General features: G+C 40.0%; 1 protein-coding gene across 2 annotated transcripts; it reads left to right on the top strand.

The window, feature by feature from the left end:
* The first annotated feature begins 1,472 nt into the window (after positions 1–1,472).
* On the top strand, positions 1,473–19,152 carry pcnx4 (pecanex 4). 2 transcript variants are annotated; one of them, XM_038286215.1, is made up of 11 exons: positions 1,473–1,509; positions 3,491–4,271; positions 4,355–4,534; positions 8,045–8,583; positions 8,690–8,790; positions 8,996–9,118; positions 11,101–11,461; positions 14,418–14,521; positions 16,347–17,431; positions 17,526–17,712; positions 18,834–19,152. In XM_038286215.1, the coding sequence occupies exons 2-11, from the start codon at positions 3,571–3,573 to the stop codon at positions 19,083–19,085; spliced, it is 3,633 nt and encodes a 1,210-aa protein (XP_038142143.1). In that variant the 5' UTR covers positions 1,473–1,509; positions 3,491–3,570; the 3' UTR covers positions 19,086–19,152. The 2 variants fall into 2 exon arrangements, with proteins under 2 accessions (XP_038142143.1, XP_038142144.1); XM_038286216.1 differs by lacking the exon at positions 1,473–1,509 and adding an exon at positions 1,564–1,717.
* Positions 19,153–19,408: the final 256 nt, after the last annotated feature.

Below are 19,408 nucleotides of genomic sequence, written 5' to 3'. Positions count from 1 at the left end.
ATATCCAAAAGAGTACTCAAATATATCATTAAATTAAATAGTCAATTCAGGTAAATATTATCAAGCCTCTTTTGGAATTATTCATACACAAAAATCTTCAGGGCCAAATTTGACTAACGTTTCTTGTAAGATATATGTTAACATTTGTCTGGAATAAGATCATGTGTAATATGGTGTGGTGACATTAACAATAACCTGCCTTTGAGCCATGGGCGTAGGTTTGCATAGGGACCATAGGGACATGTCCCTACCAAAATTTTGGCCTGACCTGCTTGTCCCTACCAATAAACATGTTTATAGTTTACAATACAGTGTTGTTACAGCATTCGCTTCTTTTCTCACAACTTTTATATTGAAGCTAATATTTGAAATGCTCAGTGTCAGTTCCTCTTATAGTTCCAGCGCCCATGTAAATACAATAAATCTATTTGCAGCCCCTTGAATATGTTATTTTGCTTTGTTTTAGAATACAGCGAATATCAGCATATCTGATAAAAAAATAAAAGAGGGTTTTATCTCTGCACAATTCTATTTCTTCAAAAGAAAGCACCTCATAAATACACATACAACAGACATATTTAGACTATGTTTGGTTAAAAAGGCACATATTTACCTTCAGTCTTAGTCATTGGTAAGTTCAATGTAACCCTTTTCAAAGTGTTAAGTTGTCCCAATTTTATATTATTTTGAGCCACTGATGCTTCAAACATTGATAAACAGCATCTTGTCTGTGTAGTTCTCATAAAATTTGTATAAAAGTAGCAAAAAATGCTGTTTTCTCTTTAAACGAAATGCGCCCCGATGCTCACGTCAAGCTTAAAAGAAATAGGAGCATGCATAATGCTAGGACCAATGACATCAGACCAATTCAACTTAAGACCAATTGTGTCCCTACCAAAGTTGAGATCAAACCTACGCCCTTGCTTTGAGCCGTATTTATCTGCTTTGTACAAGTTTACTCCAATAAATGACAAGTTGATGTACAGGAGTGTAAGAAAGCCAAAGCACCTCAATTTCCAAGGTCTCTTTGTTCATTATTTATTACATATAATTATAAATAAATAAAAGTCATGTTAAAGGCTGCTACATTTAAATATTAAAATCCTGTTTTTAATATTTCCTACCAAATCAAACAAAAACGTCATTTATAAATTACGTTAAATAATAAAACTTTTTTAAAATGTATTTCATTGTTAACACACATCTGGGATATAAACACTGACAGATCAGACGGATTTGAGATGTTTTGTTTTCATTGTTCGCTTGATAAACGGACGGCGCTCTTTGGGCGGGAGTTAAAATCCTAAACCAATCAGATTCCTCCCATCCTAACTGCTGCAGTGTGATTGGTCAAAGCTTAACTTTGCATCATGCTGATGTTGGCTAGCTTTGCGGCGGTTAGCCAGCAGCTATGTTAAAACTGGGAACTGCGGGCCACTTTTCCTCTAAAAACCAAAAAAAAATACTTCGTCGAAAACGTCTTAGCTATTGGTCTTCCTTCCACTGATAGTAAGTTGATCTCTCGCTGTACAAAACTGTTTGTTATTCGGCTATTTGTATGAAAGTTAGCTTATTGTAGAGCTTTCTGCCTCCGTTATTTCAGCCACAGAGCTAGCAAACCTCCAGTTTGATAAAAAAAAAAACCTTCGCATAATATACCAAAGCAGCTTGTTTGGGGTCACCATGGTGTTGCGAATGTAATGATATTGGATCACAGGTGAGCTCCCTTCAGAGCATCCTGTTGCTCTGTTGTGTTCTGGTCTCTCAGCAGCAGTTGCTGTTTGTGTTAAAAACGGTATAAACAAGAATACTTCTTTGTTAAAATACAGCAACAAACACATTTATCTTACCTTTTAGACTGAATTTCTTTCTCTAATTTGGATGAAGAACAGGCAAGGCAGCATAGAAGCACATACTTTTCATGACATGCTTTTTGTACAGGTCCATCTTAATGCATCATAAAATATGATTTATTTAATGAATTCAATTAAAAATGACTAAAATACACATTTATTTTGAGCTTTTCTTTTTATTCCCTTAACTTTCCATTAGTGTATTGGACATAAGATACTTAATTCTCAATTATTTATTAAAAACTACTTATGTCTATACACATTTTCTGTGAAAAACATTTCATAGTAACAAAAAACGCACGTCAATCAATTAGGTAAATCTCAATTCCTTTGATTATGTTTTTATTTTTGCTTAGGAAAATACTGTGTATTTGCACTGTATATATTAAAGCGCTGAACTTCCATGTTGATGCATCATGTTTTCTTTTCCAACACTGTTTACATTTGATCATGGCTGCACTTTAAGAAATGGAAATGTTCATTTCATTGCTAAGCTGTTGCTCATTCACTGTCTGAAAGCTGTACAAAACAAAATTTAGCTTTGCATACACTCTTTAATGACAATAAATTGTTTAAGTCTAAGGAAACCTACTTTCTTTTATTCTCTCAAACTTCTGCTGCCGTTTGTTCTCTATAACTTTCCTTCGTTCAGATGTATTTGAAATCATTTAGCTTATGCTCAGTCAAGCTGACATCAGCTCAGTTATTCACAAAGAATAGTTCACTTCCTTATCTTTAATTACTTTCCATACTACTACTACTTTTTTGGTTTATCTGTAATTGTATCCTTTTGTGATTTGCTGTCAGACCAGTTTTGCAGCATTTGTTTAACTGAACAATTGAATAAAAAGTTGATCACAAAGTTGGGCAAACATCTATGCAGCTTGCTGCTGTGGTAAAGCATGTACTATACATGTATTCATGTAAAGGTGAAACAAATTGATAAGCCTACATCTACATTTTTTCATTCATTAACTCTGAACAGGCACGGACAGGTTAAATCCTAAAACAAAATCCAAGTGATTTTTATTTAAATGCATCAAGGTTAAGAACCTTCCATATTTTCAGTCTATTAACCTGTCAGGCAAAATGTACTTAGGATTTCTTTCAATACAGGTTGGGAATATATGTTTTTATGCATAAATGGTGAAAATCTTGGAGATTCTAAGACGCTGGAGATTTTAAGATTCAGAAATATTATCTGTATAATAGAATCTGGAGGACATTATTCTGATTTATCATGTGTTATAGCCCAGATTCAATCAAAAATCATCTTTATTGAAGGTCAGAAATCAAAAGAAGCTGCAACAAAGGTTTGGTAAAGGAAGTTTGATTGTTGATCATTGCATCACTTCTTTTAAAAACGTTCTCTGAACTTTAAATCGGTGCTTCTAAATACTGTAGTGTCTCTGTATGATGTATGTTTTTACCTTTAAATTGGAATGTGATCAGGTTGGAAATAATTCTGACATTTGGTTTTCTCCACTGCTAAATCTGATTAGTTTAAATCTGTTTGATTTTTTTAAAACTATTTTTCTCTGCCTGCACATTTTACCAGATATAACTGTAATATGAGTCTTCTTTTGTTTTCTTTGTTGATACTCTTTAGCCTAATTGAAGATTTTTCTTAATTTCAGAACATTCCTCCTTAATGACTGAGATGATGAATGTGAACCCTCCTCCTGCTCTGTGGAGATGACCTACCACCCTTTCTGGAATGGTCAGAATGGGGCCAGATGTGCCCCTTCTTAACGAGTACAAGCAAGAGTTCTTCTGGAAGCGATTCCCCCAAACTGTATTGGGGGGTCCTCGCTTCAAACTAGGCTACTGTGCTCCACCTTACGTATACGTCAATCAGGCTGTTTTGTTTTTGACGCCATGGCTATTTGGGGGTGTTGGCACACTGCTCTGCCAGCTGCAGCTGCTTCAGGAGCTCTACGCCGCCATTCTCTCTGGTATGCTTATGTTTGCTGCTGCAGTGGGTGTTCAGGGCCTGGCCCAGTATGCTGCACGAAAGAGTGGCTCAGTGGTGGAGAGGCTTGGTGCACCCAACATTATGGTTGATGAGGAGGAGGTGGAGTTTACCCACTGCGTGAGTCCAGAGACTGTCAGATTCATTGCTCCTGGGAAGCGGTTTGGCCTAAATGTGGTCCTGCATACAGTCTTAGCTGGAGTCCTCTGTGGCTGTGGGACATGGTATGTGTTCCTGGGCAGACTGACGGCTCTCTATAGCAGCACTGGTGCATCTCTTGTAGTGTTTGTTCTAAGCTGGGTGACTCTGTGTATAGCTGAGTACTCCCTCATCATTAATACAGCTGCAGAGACGGCTACTTTTCAGGCTCAGGACACATATGAGATCACTCCACTAACCCGGCCGCTCTACATTTTTATCTTCATCGCTGTAGACTTGGCTAACAGGTAAGAAAGAAAAAAACTTGGGTTATTTTTATTGAACTCAGCTTCTTCTGTCACAGTGGTGCTAATTTTTCCCTGTTGTCTAGATTCTCCTATGCTGTCCCTGAGCTCCAGATAGCCAGTCAGACTCTACACGTGGTCTTTGTCTTCCTGCCTCTGTTATGGGCACTGGGGCTTCTCCCTCCACTGGATGCCTTGCTCCTTTGGGGCATGGAGCAGACTCTTGTGTTTGGCCTTGGAGGCTCACCCATGTCCAGCAACATCAGGTACGTGCCAAAAATAAAATAAACCCCAAACAAAACATTTTAAAATCATGCTTTAATATATTCAGGTGAAAAATACACCCATACAAATACAGAAAAATACAGTTTCTCCCCATATTAAATCTTAATTTAAATGTGTTAACCACATTTAGTTACTGCCAGAAGTATCAATACATTTCCCTTCTGACTGCATGACACTGGCTTCTCTCAAAGGGCAAACAATCTCTGTTGATCTATAGAATTAGAAGAGGTTACCTCAGTGAGCCACAGTGACAACAGTTATCCACAAAAGGAAATACATAGAGCAATGGAGAACCTTCCCCAGGAAACTAAAATGACCAAAGACTACACTGACAAGTCACCCAGATGGTCATAAAGGAACATGTATTCACGATTCCTCAGTAAAATCAGACTGAGCAAAAAATAAAAATAAAAAAAGGCATCAAACCCTAAACTGCTGCTGACCAAAAGCAGCTCTGAATAACATCCCATTCAATGCTTGTTACCGTATTTTCACGACCATAAGGCGCACCATACTAAAAGGCGCAGTCTCAGTTATGTGTGCCATTACTGTATTTAACACACACATAAGGCGCACCGGATTATAGAGCGCGGGTTTTATATACCCGTACATATCCTCTAGTACGTTTAAATACCTCTACTGCGTATTTAAAAATAGAGCGGGAGCAAAACTGAGTATAATTGTGCTTTATTCATGTATTTATTACAAAGTATTAATCAAACCCATAAAAGTCATCATCCTCTGTTTCTGAATGAAACAGCTGCACTAAATCAGACATGCTAATTTCCCCTTCTTCGCTGTCAGAGTCACTTTCCGTGCCGGGCGGCTCCTCAGAAATTATGCCGACTTTTGCGAAAGCTCGAGCAACAGTGCCAGCAGACACGTTAGCCCAAGCATCTACAATCCATCCACAAACTGTGGCGTCACTTGCCCGGCGCTGCCTTCCACTTTTCATGAAACTGTGATCTCCCGGAATAACAGCAAGCAAAGCGTTTATTTGTTTCACCTTGTTTTTCACATCGGCCCATGCGTGCCCATCTCACGATGTGAGATGGGCACGATGTCACAGATTAACAGCGATGGTGATGCGTGGAAAAAACCACCTGGTCTCCTTACATACACCTGCCTCAGCCACTCTTTCATCATCTCCTCATCCATCCAGCCCTTTTCATTTGCCTTAATAATGACTCCAGCTGGAAAAGTCTCTTTAGGCAAAGTCTTTCTCTTAAAAATCACCATAGGCTGCAGTTTCTTTCCATTTGCGTGGCAGCCAATCCACGCCCACACTTCCCCCTTTAACTTTCTCATGGCGGTCTCAACAACGTCCGCAGTAACAACACACAGGGCGCACCGCACTATAGGGCGCGCCGCACATTTTGAGGGGAAAAAAAGACGTTTATATGCGCCTTATAGTTGCTAAAATACGGTAAAAAAAAAACAACATATTTATAACACCCAAGAGTGTTATGGAAATGTAGAAATGACTGTAGAAATGAAAAACTAAAACACAGCATTTTAGAGCAAGTGAACTATAGCAGTATATGGTATTGATATGGTCTGGAGTTACTTTGTTTTATTTGGACTTGGATGACCTGCAGTAATTAATGAATAAATCCCTGAGGGAGATGCTAAGCCATCAGCTCATGTCTGAAACACAGGGCTGTGATCCAAAGCACAACAGCAAATCCACCTTTCAAATGCTCAGAAAGACCAATTGATCCTTTTGTAATGATCTAGTCAAAGTCTGAAGCTAACGATTCACTAACTAATGTTTGTTTGATCTGAAAAATTAAGTTGTGGCAAAAAAGTAAAGCCAGAACAAAAAAAGAATCTGGTTGGAGAGGAGCAATATATTTTTTCCCCAACAAAGTATGCAGGCCCCCATGCAAACTTTAGAACTACCTTTTACTGCCTTTACATCTTTTATTTATTTATTTATTAATTTTTTTTACAGCACTGGTGGCGACAGTAGGCTAACAGGAAAGGGGGTATGAGAGAGGGGGAGAGACATGCGGCAAAGGACCGCAGGTTGGATTCGAACTCTGTTCAGCCGTGGGTCATGCACGCTAATCGCTGTGCCACCTGCACGCCCTGCCTTTACATCTGCTAGAGTTTGGAGCATAACTCCCAACCAGATCTGTACATCAACATATTTTGCCAATTTAAGAAAAAAAAAACGCTCAGCCAGATTAGTTGGAGAATCTCTGTCAATTTTAATTTTCTATTCTTGGTAAATATTCTCATTGATTTTAGATTTAGATTTTTGGGACACCCTAACATAAGATATGCTTGAGAGAGATTCCCTGTCGCTGCATTCCCATAAAAAGATGTCACCTCTGTGGTTCAAATAGGCTCTTCACAGAGATCAGCCATATTAGTTTTCTCTCCGTTTTGAATGTAGACCAAAATATTTAATTCGGCTCTCCTCTAATCAGACCAGGTTTTTTCAAATGTTTGCTCCATCTCCATCCCTCTCATTGTAAGCTGCTTCAGTTGCCTTCTTAAGCTACATTCATAGAGTACACAGCTTATAGTCACCCTGTTGTCAGTCGTATTTAAACAGAGTTTAAATAAACAGGTTAACTCTAACTATGATGTGATTTCTGACAACAGAAGATTAAAATGTGTTGAATTTGATACTTTTTTAAAACCCTGTATCTGTTTGTATCAACCTTATCTCTTTATGGGCGTGCTCTGGTGGCGCAGTGGTTAGCGAGCACAATCTATGTATCGAGGCCTTCAGGCCAATTTATGCTTCTGACGCATATCCTCTGCAACCATCAAATCTGTCTCAGTGCGCGACCACGCCCCCCAAAAAAATCCTGACTACGCCTGGGACGGTCGCAAACCCACGCAGACCTCAAGTAGAAGTGCGCAGAAAAAAAGGAGCTCTGATTGGTCTTTGGTATGCCTTTCCGGCTGTCTGTCTGGTCGTCCTTCTCGAATTGGTATCGGGGCGCGCCATGTTTAGAAACCCAGAAACAACTAACAAAAGGTTTATCAGTCTTTTTGCCAACTCCATTAACAGAACCAGTTCCTCTTCAATGTCTAGCAACTCTAGATCCATCTCTGTGACCGTGATATCTTGCAGAAGCGCCATTGTTGTTTTGGGATATAAACACTCCCGCCGGCGCCGCCAAAGTTCTCCTAACCATCCGCCGAAGTTCCTGCGTGTTCTCAAATAGGCTCCCCCTAACGCTTTGGTGGGAATCTGCTATGCTTCCCTAGAAATTCCAGACCGACAGTGCGGAAACATACCAGCAAAACTGGTTCACGACCAGTCCTCGACGCAGCCAACCCGGGTTCAAATCCGACCTCTGGTCCTTTGCCATATGTTTCACCCCCTCTCTCATATCCCCGTTCCTGTCAGCCTACTATCCGAAAAAACAGCCACTAGTGCTGTAAAAACTCAAAAAAAAAAGAAACGAACTTCCCGGTGAATTTATCAGATGGGTATTAAAGCTGATGTATCTCTGATCTGTATCCCACAGGCTGCTTTTGATGTTTGCTGTGTCCTTTGGCGTAGCTGTATGTAATTACTTCATCCCATCACCTCTGGCTGTGGTCCTCTTCTCCACCTCTGCTGGATTTGTGCTGAGCCTGGACCTGAGCCAAGTCTGCACACTCTGCAGACGCCAGAGAATCCCCTTCAGGGGTCACAGACTTCACGGCGCGGGGTCATCAACTTTTCCTCTCACTTCCTTTGGCTGGACTCTTTGCTGCAGGGAGCTGCTCTTGTATTTTAGCTTGCTGCTGGTGGCCTTGGCCGAGGCGGGACTGTTGCATCACTTTTTTGCTTCAACTCAGTCCCAGGACTTAATAACAGGACCCCAAGGTCCTGTGAGCTACCTCCTTATTACACTATTCTCTCTGTGCTGGGGTCTAAGAGAGATCCAGGGCGCTTACATAGTTGGAGGAATGTTCTTGAATCCCCTGTACCCTAAAGGATTGTCCAATGTGCAGAGCTTCAAGCAAAAGAACACTGGGCTTCACGTAGCTGCTGCAATCCGAAGAGTCCTCCTTTATCTGGGTGAGCATCTAGCTGCACCTCTTTGACTTTCATACATTAAAAAGCTTTGTTTAAACATCTGCATAGAAAAACAACTGACAAGAACCTTCTGTGTGTTTCATTTTAGTTTCTCCATTTGCAATGATAGCTTTTCTGTGTATGGATAAATCTCTGCAGTCGCTCCACAGTGTCCCCATCAGTGTGGGATTGACACGAGCCTTTAGAGGGGTATGTTCAAGCTTACAAAGCAATAAGTAAAAAAATCAAAAGTTTATATCAGCTGTCATGTTTAATAACCTGTGTTAGATACTCAGAGAGGCCAAATCTGTTTTATTTTGAATAAAATGTTGACTTCTTATTTACATTTAGCAGTATATCTTTCTTGGTTATTTAGATGTGATCATTTAGAAGTGTTTTTTTGTTTGCCTGTTAGGTGTGGCAGAGCTCAGAAGATGCCCTCCTTCAGATGGTAGTGGTGATCTTGGTGCAGCTTGCAGCTGGAAATCAAAGCCTCCCTGTATGGGACACCCTGGGAACTGGTGTACAGCTTCTTGTGGTAAGATCAAAAGGTTTTATGTTTTGGTACATCTACTGACGATCTATAATATATTTACCGTTTATTAATGATAATTCTTATTGTATTGCCTTGTTTATTGTGTTATTAATCAATATTATTGATAATGAAACCTTTTTATGAAGATTAAATGTTTTCAAATTGTAGATTCTTTTTTTAAATCCACCCCTTTGTATCTCGTACCTCAGAGTGATATATTTCTGTTCTTAGTTGTACACTCTTAACTAATCAAGCTCAGTGTAATAATCAATGGCTGTAAAAAATGAGGGCCTGATCTTCAAAGAGGTAGAATAAGGGGCAATAAATTTCATGTTTAATTTTTTCAATAGTTTTAGTAGGTACAATCAGTGGGCATGTTGCCAGTGATCTCAAAGATTGCTGTGCAAATGTTAAGATATGCAAACCAGTTTGGCTCCTCCCCTTTAATAGGCTACCCTTTACAAAGATAGCCTATCTCCAAGTTCTACAAACAAAAGTAAAAAAATAAGATTGAAAGATGAAGTGATGGAAATTACTTAAATTAAATATAAGAAAAAGAAATGTCAAAAAAATATAATTGTTTTGCTTTTTCTATAACCCCCAGGGTGGCAATTGTACACTACCGTTCAAAAGTTTGGGTTTACATTGAAATGTCCTAATTTTTGAAGGAAAAGCACTGTACTTTCCAATAAAGATAACTTTAAACTAGTCTTAACTTTAAAGAAATACACTCTATACATTGCTAATGTGGTAAATGACTATTCTAGCTGCAAATGTGTGGTTTTTGGTGCAACATCTACATAGGTGTATAGAGGCCCATTTCCAGCACCTATCACTCCAGTATTCTAATGGTACAATGTGTTTGCTCATTGGCCCAGAAGGCTAATTGATGATTAGAAAACCCTTGTGCAATCATGTTCACACATCTGAAAACAGTTTAGCTCGTTACAGAAGCTACAAAACTGACCAAATGGCCAGAAAAAGAGAACTTTCATCTGAACTCAACAGTCTATTCTTGTTCTTAGATATGAAAGCTATTTCATGTAAAAAAATTGCTAAGAAATTGAAGATTTCCTACAATGGTGCATACTACTCCCTTCAGAGGACATTTCAATGTGACCCCAAACTTTTGAATGGTAGTGTGTATAAAAATGAAGGAAAAACTCCCAAGGCTCTTTTGAGATCATTTATATATGTTCCACAATATTTAAGTTCAGTCAAAATTGATTTGATTGTATGATTGTCTGCCATCCTGCATTCATTTGTGCTTACCTGAATAGATGTTTTTTTTACTTTCATATTATTCTCCTTTTATTTTATTTTTTTTAAAGTCTATTTACATTCACACAGAATCTCTTTCCAATTTCTGTTTGGGGCGTGAGTTTGTGCCTGACTAAAAAGATGCCAAAACTGTGGCTGCAGTTGATTTTTTTAATTCGAGAAAAGCGCTTTGGATAATGTAAATGTTTGCATTTTCATATCTTCCACCCATGAATTTGCCTGGTTTGGTCATCGGAATATAATCTACAAATTGATGAAGGCGCAGAAAAAAAAGGTTTGCACACATTGTCTGCTGAATTCCAAAGGCAAATTGTATTGCACCTTCTTTAAAGATCTGCTCTGAGCATACAAACACTTTCCCACTTGTTTTAAGACAAGCAAACGTTCTATAGATGTGGTACTGTTTCTTTTGAGAAGGATGATTTTTTTCATGCCTGTCTCAAAAATAGAATTTTGTTGCCTTTAAAATTAAGATTATGATTTAAATAAACCATATTTGGACCTGGAAAACAATAAATAAATATTTTTGCAGGCTTTAAGAATGCATCAAATTTTGAATACATGTATTAGATGTGTTTTACTAAACCTTTTATTGAAGATGATGAAATAGAAGATTTCTTAAAATATTGAACAAAATGAGCTCCTCAGTAGTTGTAGTTGATGAGATAGATGTTCTGACCAGTTTGTATTCATTGGTAATCCAGGTGGGCCTTCTGATGGACAGACTCAGTCAGTTCCTGGCCAAACTGAAGTTTACCCTCACTGTCCTGGTGACGTCGTGGACAGAGAAGAAACAGCGTCGTCAGTCAGCCGGAACTCTCCTAGCCCTCAACGCATCCCTGTGGCCGCTGGTTCTGGCAGTGGTGATGCTTTCCGCCCTGCTCTCTGCGCCACTGCTGCCTCTTTTCACTCTGCCTATCTTTCTCGTGGGATTCCCCAGACCTCAGCGCAGCTGGCCGGGCCAAGTGGGTACCGCCTGCCCCTGTCCAGACTCCGTCTTCTACCAGCAGATGAGTGGAAGCTTGGCCTCTGCTTTAAGGACGGCCTTTGCGAGCGGTTCACTCGGTTAGTGGGTTGTGCTTGCTATTTTCTCAAATTTTCTGTTCATACCATTTCTTTTTATTTTGTATTCTGAATTACAATCATAGTATGTTTTTTTTTTCCGATACAGCTGCTTGCATACTAAAATAACAATACAAGAATAATAGCTGGCATAAATGCTCTTTTCCCTCAGTTTTGGTGTTTACCTTCCACCCCAGCACAAAAAGGAGCTCGCACAGAGCTAAGGAGATCATTTATTAGATATGTCTAGTGTATTTTGACTTTTTCTATAAATTGCAGTGACCCAACACTCCTGTGGGTTAAGTGGGAGCTGTAAGCAGCAGAGTAAGCATTGAAGCATCCCCCTTTTGACGTCCTGGCAGTAATGCGGGCTTACATCATCCCGTTGAATTCCTGTGAAGTGACCCGTAAAAAAAAAAAAAGCTCTGATCTGTATTCATTACATCTGAATATTTCCACAACATTAACTGCATAATACTCTGAGGCTGCGCTACACTGCTGCTGGGATAAACTGTGCGCAATGAAAAAGGATTTAATGGGGAAAAATAACATATGGACAAAAAGTTGATATTCTTGGATGGATTATTCAAAACTGATTAAGAATGTCTTCTGTTTAGCATGAGCTTTAAAGCTGTGGCAGGGATGTAATATTTGGAACGACGACTTGTTAGGTAGCTCTCGGTCAAATGAGGGCGGTTTGTACTGTTCCTTTGCTTTGCTCACACTGGGGGCTATGGAGCAGTGAGCAGGAAAGGAATCTGCTCCGTCTGTCGCTTTCCATCATGATGTAGAGGCTGGAACTATTCGGAGATGTCATAATGGGATGCAACATTATCCCTGAGCTACGCAGGCACTAGTCATAGTAAAACAAAAGCTTTCTTAACCTTACTGCACTGCTGTGGGTCTGTGGTGAAATGAATGTCTGTGTTCCGTCTGCAGGAATTTAAGTCCCCCGCCGTCTTAAACAAAGACGACAGTTGGAAAAGCTGAGGACCAGAATAGGGCTGCAACTAACGATTACTTTGCTAATCGATTAATCTGTTGATTACTTTTTGATTGATGGATTAAAAATCAGACAACCAGTGACGTGCGGTGAGGTTCATAGCTGGTGAGGCACTGACGTCATCAGAATCAGATTTGCAAATAGATGCATAGATTGACAGCAGTTTACAGGTTATGTTTCACTTCTGCATCCTTACACATACGTACAAACTGTAGCTCACAAAACACACATTTCCTTAAAAAACAAAACAAAATAAATGTTATTACTGTCTTACCTTTACTTATAAATGAATAGAAGTCCTCCTTATCTTCCTTCAGTTTTAAAAGTCTCTCTGTCTCAATGGAGATCACTGCCAGGGAAGAAAGCCTTCCTTGATCCGTCCTGTTCCTGCCTTATGTTTTCAGTCTCTTGAGCACCCCCTGCCATGAGGCAAGAGAACTGCCTGCCTCACCTCGAACTTGTTCTCTGCCGTTTATAATCGCTCATTACACGAAACACGTTACACAAACACAGTTGGTGACAAAAAGCTCTGTACATTATATACATAAGCCAAATTATTAGAAATAAGTTCACATATTACATTTGTTTAAACCATTTTATTGACGCCGTACAGCAACATGCTCTCTCCGCTTTGCAGCCAGCGCAGAGCCAGGGGTTGCGCAATCCAAGGTGAGGCAGAGCTCGCTGCTGCCTCACCGGCATCGCTTCCAAGCATTTGAATGGGAAAATAAGAAAATTCAGCGATTTTGAACAAATAAAAATCGAAATTGGTGAAGCTACATGAAAAATGAATATTTTTTAGTACAAACCACCGGATGAATATAACAATTTAAATTACTTTATGATTATATATTTTCTTTCTTTCCATGATGGCTGGTGAGGCACTGCCTCACCTGCCTCCCCTGACCGCACGTCACTGCAGACAACAGAAGGTTTATTAAAGAAAATATACAAAATTTGGATAAGAGGAAGCTAAAACTCTGTAGGAAAAGACTATATTCATGGACAAAAATGGTTTTTCAGTAACACTTTACAATAATCATCATTTAGAAATGGTAAAGAAACTATTTATTACTGGTTAACAGATAGTTTCCTAATGATTAATAATCATTTATAGACTGCATCTAAAAAGGTGCATTTATAAAAGTTAAATTGATCATATTGCCCTGCCAAGTTAGTATAGCTAACCCTAACATCTGGACTTGAGACCTGAATCTAGTCTTTATTTTTGATTCAACTTTTTAATTAATTATCTACTTACCTTTTATAAATGGTTTAAATGCAGTTTATAAATGAATCAGACATTAATAAATAATAAATCATTGATAAATTGTCTCTTTACCATTTATAGATTATTGTTTTGACGGTAATTGCAAAGTTTAACTGCTTTTTCATCCTGTATGGAAAATTAAAGTAGATTTTCTTTTTTTTCTTTTTTACAATTGAAGTATGAAAACTGCTCTGAGTGGGTTGCTCTTTCTGCTAATAGCATGTTTTAGAGTCTGTATACACAAGTTTTTTATTTTTATATTTTTTTTCTGTCTGTCAATATCCTCTATCCAGAACTGCGCAAGTGGAAAGTTTTAGTTTTACCTGGTTTAATTCTGTAAAAAAAAAAAATCATTTTTGAGGAACCTTTGGTTATCCAATTATTAATTAAAAAAAAAAGATCAACAGATCAATCGATTTGCAAAATAATCATTAGTTGCAGCCCTAGTTTTGATCTTTAGGAGACCATTCATTAACTTGTGTTTAATAAAGTAATAGTATATTTTATAACGTTACATGTAATCCTTGTCCACAAAGGGGAGGCTAATTAAAAATAAAAAGGATACATTGGTTTGTTTTGGTTGAGTGCATGCTGTGTGTTCCCCTCTTTCTTGACCTCAGATAATACGTCATACCTCTTTATGTGTTCATTGCACTGACGGCTCATGTTGTGCTCTCCATTTGAAGGTTCTGTGGCCCCCGGCTCTCATTTTCTGGGACGTTTCCAGGACCGTATGGTTTGGATAATGATACTGGAGAGAGGATATGGCTACTGTACAGTTAATGTTAAGGTACCGCTTCTTTTAAGACCTTCTTTTAAGGATCATTGTAGGTGTTTCGAGATCTCCTCCTTTCTCCTGTTAAATAATGTGTTTGATTAGGAGGGATGGACGCAAAGTCAGTTACTCTGTGGTTTCATAGATAATACACACACACACATATAAAAGAGGGGAATGTTTTAATAACAGCTACTCTTTGAAAGTAGGGGGGAATGTTGTTGGTTTCCATAATCATCAAAACAATATTTAGACTGAAACGTTCCTTAACAAGATCATCAGTCTTAGGCCCCGTCCACACGAAGTCAAAACGAACACGAAACGCTGATATTTTCCAAAACGTTTGCCGTAAAGACGAAGACGTAAAATAAATGTGATCGTCCACACGAATGCATGAAAACGCTGCAAAATGTATGCCAGGCCTGTAAGTGGCGCTGTCGTGCCAAAGCAAAAATAGGCGACGAAATGTTGGGCATGCGCACTAATATTTATACATGGTTGCCCTGCGGGTCCATTTTCGTGGTTCAGTCAAATTCAGGTGCTGAACTATGTCGTCGATATTGCTCTGTTCTTCCTGGAGATATTCCAGAAGACGAAGATTCTGTTGTAAGCCCGACAGCAGGGTGAGTAGCATGAGCAGCAACGGCGCCATTGTTGTTGTGATACTGTGTCGCGCATGCGTGTTTAGAGGCGACGCTATGACGCATGCTTGTAAAAAAAAATATGCAGTTAGAGCGTAAAGATGGAAACGCGAAAACGGCGTTTCGAAGTCTTCCCACTCTGAAGGCTGAATAAAAAAAAGAACGTTTACAGACCCCCGAAACGCCGGCTTCGTGTGGATGAGAGGCTGGTTTGGTGAAAAATTTGTGCGTTTAGGCCAGGGTTCGTCTTCGTGTGGACGGGGCCTTAAATGGTTTACAACGATGCAATCCAAATATTATTTTAATGTGCCTTGTGCTGCCTCAGATAAATGTGACAACCAGTACTTGGGACAATCAACATCAATCTCCCCTGATATGTTATTTATTTTTTTATGAAAATTAAGCGAAATCGATTAATTGGATTTGGTAGGAAAAAACACTTACTTACTTTACAGCAATTCTGGAATGAAGCACTGGGTTTTATATCCCCAGTATATCCTCTTTTCTGCTACCACATAAAGTTTTACAACACTTTCTGAGAAGTCCTGTTTTTTGCATGCCTTTCTTCCTCATAAATTACAATTGAGCCTTTGTGGTTTAGATTTTTGTTTAGTTTTTTATCCCTTTCATGTCACCCATGAGGGTTCAGCTTGTTCAGTCTCTTTGCGACTGTACAGGTGTGGACTTACATCATCCTTGATAACATGTAAGGGTTTTTTAAGATAGTTTTAATATCTTGTTGCTCTCATGATGGACCTGCTTGGACAGCAGTTGGGCATGTTGGCAGGGGGTTTTAATGTTCTCTTTTTGTAAACTTTTCTCTATACTATGGAATGACTAATTAGATTTTTGAAATTTATACTTAATTCTCATACCAGACTCACAAGCTTCTGAAGGTCTTGGTCACCCCAGATAATCAATAGTCAGGAACAAATCAAAATAAATCTATGTAATTTCTCAGTTTTTTTTAGGTGTTTATTTAAATGACTTAAATTCCTGTGACTAAAATTGATGTTAAATCCATACTTTAAACATCTTATGAAAACATTCAGGCTAGTCTGGTCACCCTTTTCTTTCATATAACCCTGTTCAGTGAAGTGCACTGAGATGACATCTGTTGTGAAATGGTCCACTTTAAAAAAAGTGGAATGAAACAAGAAAGAAGGGAACACACGCTGAGGTGTTTTGTTTTGTTACAGGGTTTAGAGCTGCAGGAGACGTCCTGCCACACAGTGGAGGCCCGTAGGGTGGATGAGGTTTTTGAGGCTGCCTTTGAGCGCCCAGAGAGGCTTGGCTTCACCCAGGGCTTTAATCTCCACTGGGGCAACGCCCTCACTCCCTGTGCTGCACTGGCGGTTCGAGTCTACTCTGATGCCAGAAATGTGCTCTCTGGCATCATTGACTCCCATGACAACCTAAAGAAACTTCAGGAGGACTTCATGAAAGTGCTGATCTGGTTACTCCTGCGGTATTGTGTGCAGAGGCATAAAGGACTGCTGTGGAGCAGTGAGCTTGGGTCATGCATTGGAGGTATGAAGTCCCAGTCAGCTCAGACTACTTGTAACCAGCCATCTGAGGCTGTTGTGGTAGAATCCAACATGTCCTCTCTCAGGTTCAGACAGGATAGCTCTAGTTTAACTTCTTTTGGAGACTGGTCAGATGAGGATGATCTATTCGGACCTCAACCAGCCAGACGGACCGTGGCATTAGTCACTGCAGAGGCCCAGCCTGGGCATTCAGTACTGCAGATCGGGGCCTCCCTGCCAGGCTCTGTAGAAATGGACAGTCTTTTTGAAAACATGGCCCTCTCTGCACTGCAGCCACTGCAGCCTCTGGGACTCGGTATCGGGCTGCCAGCTGTGGACAAAGGCCGAAACCCAGAGGTCCTTAGAGAAAGTCCTCATCCGAACTTCAGCTGTCCCCAGTCAGAGGTTTTCAACCTACCCCCAGGGTGGAGGACAGCACCATTACTCCCATCTCGCTTACTGCTGCTCAGGCCTTTGTTCCCGGAGGAATGGTTTCGGTTCAGCTTGGGGCGTTTTGGCCTCGCTGCACAGGGGGAGACCTCAGAAGACACGACAAAAGCTCTGAAGGAGGACGAGGTCTTAAAGGAGCTCCATGTGAAGGTGGCTCTTTCCTGTCTCATCTCTGTGGGGGCCGAGACTGCTTTCACCAGTCCGAGTTATATCTACAGGCTCTACTGTGGAGATGTGCCGTGGACAGAGGGACTGGACTGGCTGTCTTCAAGCAAAGAACTTTACCAGCTCACACTTCAGGCGTTCAGGTAGAAAACATGTTGAGGATACGCAGACTTTAACCCATGTTGATAGGACCACAGCCTCTATGAAAGTTCTGCCTCTGATTTTATTTTCCCACAGGTTTAGTTTCAAGCTGCTGTTTGATCAGGCGAGCCTGGGGCCGATGGAGTCCCCAGAGGAGTTGTTCAGCACTTTAGAGGAATATGAGAGGGACTGGTACATTGGCCTGGTGACAGAAAAAGGCTGGCATGACAGTGTCCTTCAGGAGAAGCCCTTCCTGTTCTCTCTGGGACATGACCTCACCATGGTAACTAAAAATATGTGCTAAGGCATTTTAAACACATAGATGTGCATCTTGATTAATTAGAATACAAATAAGAAGCTATTTGAGAAATTAAAATTAAATGCGGTGCTTAATTTTATGGCTTGATAATAAAAAGCCAAATCTTTCTTTTTATATGAAAATATCATGTTGCGGCAATGCAGTAAACATAAAAATGTAATTAAGTCTCAGGGCTTAAGAAGTTGACTGCTCTTAGAATGGTGTCTTTAAGCATATTAATGGAAAGTTGCACAAGCTAATGAGTTAATGAATCTTTGAGAGGATTGTGCAGCATAGTCAACTGAAGAGTTTGAGAAGTTGTCATCTCCCCATGTGTTTTATTTAGTCCAAAGTTAGAACATCCATCTGTCAAGATTTATGGAGATGCTGATTGTATTTTGCAGCAGTAATTTGCACCTGTCCTTACTTCCAGAGCTTCATAAAGCTGCTTCACTGAGCATTGTGTTACTGGGCCTTCTTATTTACCTGCAAACAGGTGACTCAACCCTGTAGAGCAGGCATCCCCAACCTCGAGGCCCGCTGTCCTGCAGGTTTTAGAGGTTTCCTTGCTCCAGCACAGCTGATTTTAATTAAAAGCTGATTACTAGGCTTTTGGTCTAGTGCAATCATTATAATCAGCTGTACTAAAGCAGGGCAACCTCTAAAACCTGCAGGACAGCGGGCCTCGAGGGCCGAGGTTGGGGATGCCTGATTGTCAGGAGGAAGAGAAGAGCTGATGGTTTCTGTTAAAGCAACCTGAGAGCAGACCCAAGGCTGCATTGATGCAGTTATTCGTGCAAAAGGAACATTGGATTCTTATGGAGTTATGTAGATGGGAATGCTGTTCAGTGGGCTCGTACTTCTATACTAAAAATTGCATATTCTAAATTAGGTTTTGTTATAAGCCGATATATTAAATAATCACTTTTTGTTAAATAAATGTATGATCTTTACTCTTAAAACTGGAAACTTTTCCGATATACCACTTTATTGAGGTGCATCTGTGCAGTTGATGCGTCGTCATTCTGCTGTAATAAGTTCAAATGTATGATGACATGGTTTCAGTCTCTGGACTTGTTTTCAGAAGAACCATCTTCTTTCCACAGGGCACCTACACAGGCAGAGTCCTGTCCCTGCAGGAGCAGTTGGTGCAAGTAGGCCGTCTGAACGGAGAGGGCGTTCGGGGTCAGTGGGCTAACCTTTCCTGGGAGCTCCTGTACGCCACAAACGATGATGAGGAGCGTTACAGCATCCAAGCCCACCCATTTATGCTCCGAAATCTAACTGTTCAGGCAGCCGATCCCCCTCTTGGATACCCCATTTACTCCTCTGCCCCCCTTCATTTCCCCTGCCTCTGACCTGTGGTACCTTCATCCCCCTTTATATTCATTTTACAGATGGAAATTACAGCTTGTGTAAAAAAAACAAAAACGACCTCAGTTTATCCTGGAGTTCTGGTTTCTAACTTGTTAACTTAGAGGTTCCACTGAGTACTGAAGGATTTAAGTTTTGAAGCCAAATTCAGTCAAACAGCTAGGGAGGTTCAAAGTAAGCTCATATATTGATCAATATTTGAATTTCAGACAATGACCAAGAAATTACTTCCTTTTTAGGAAGAAAGTGGATTTATTGTACTTTTAATGTTTCCATATAAAAGGGACGATTATTTGAATGTTTTCAG

Source organism: Cyprinodon tularosa, unplaced genomic scaffold (assembly GCF_016077235.1).
Source record: "Cyprinodon tularosa strain WSP-4 unplaced genomic scaffold, ASM1607723v1 ctg222, whole genome shotgun sequence".
Taxonomy (NCBI): domain Eukaryota; kingdom Metazoa; phylum Chordata; class Actinopteri; order Cyprinodontiformes; family Cyprinodontidae; genus Cyprinodon; species Cyprinodon tularosa.
Note: the sequence above shows the minus strand (reverse complement) of the source record. Positions and strands in the feature narration are given on the sequence as shown.

Coding starts and splice junctions, on each gene's coding strand:
- pcnx4 (XM_038286215.1), top strand. CDS start 3,571: ATGGTCAGAATGGGGCCAGATGTGCCCCTTCTTAACGAGTACAAGCAA. Junction 4,272..4,354: donor GCTGTAGACTTGGCTAACAG/GTAAGAAAGAAA, acceptor CCTGTTGTCTAG/ATTCTCCTATGCTGTCCCTG. Junction 14,522..16,346: donor ACTGTACAGTTAATGTTAAG/GTACCGCTTCTT, acceptor GTTTTGTTACAG/GGTTTAGAGCTGCAGGAGAC.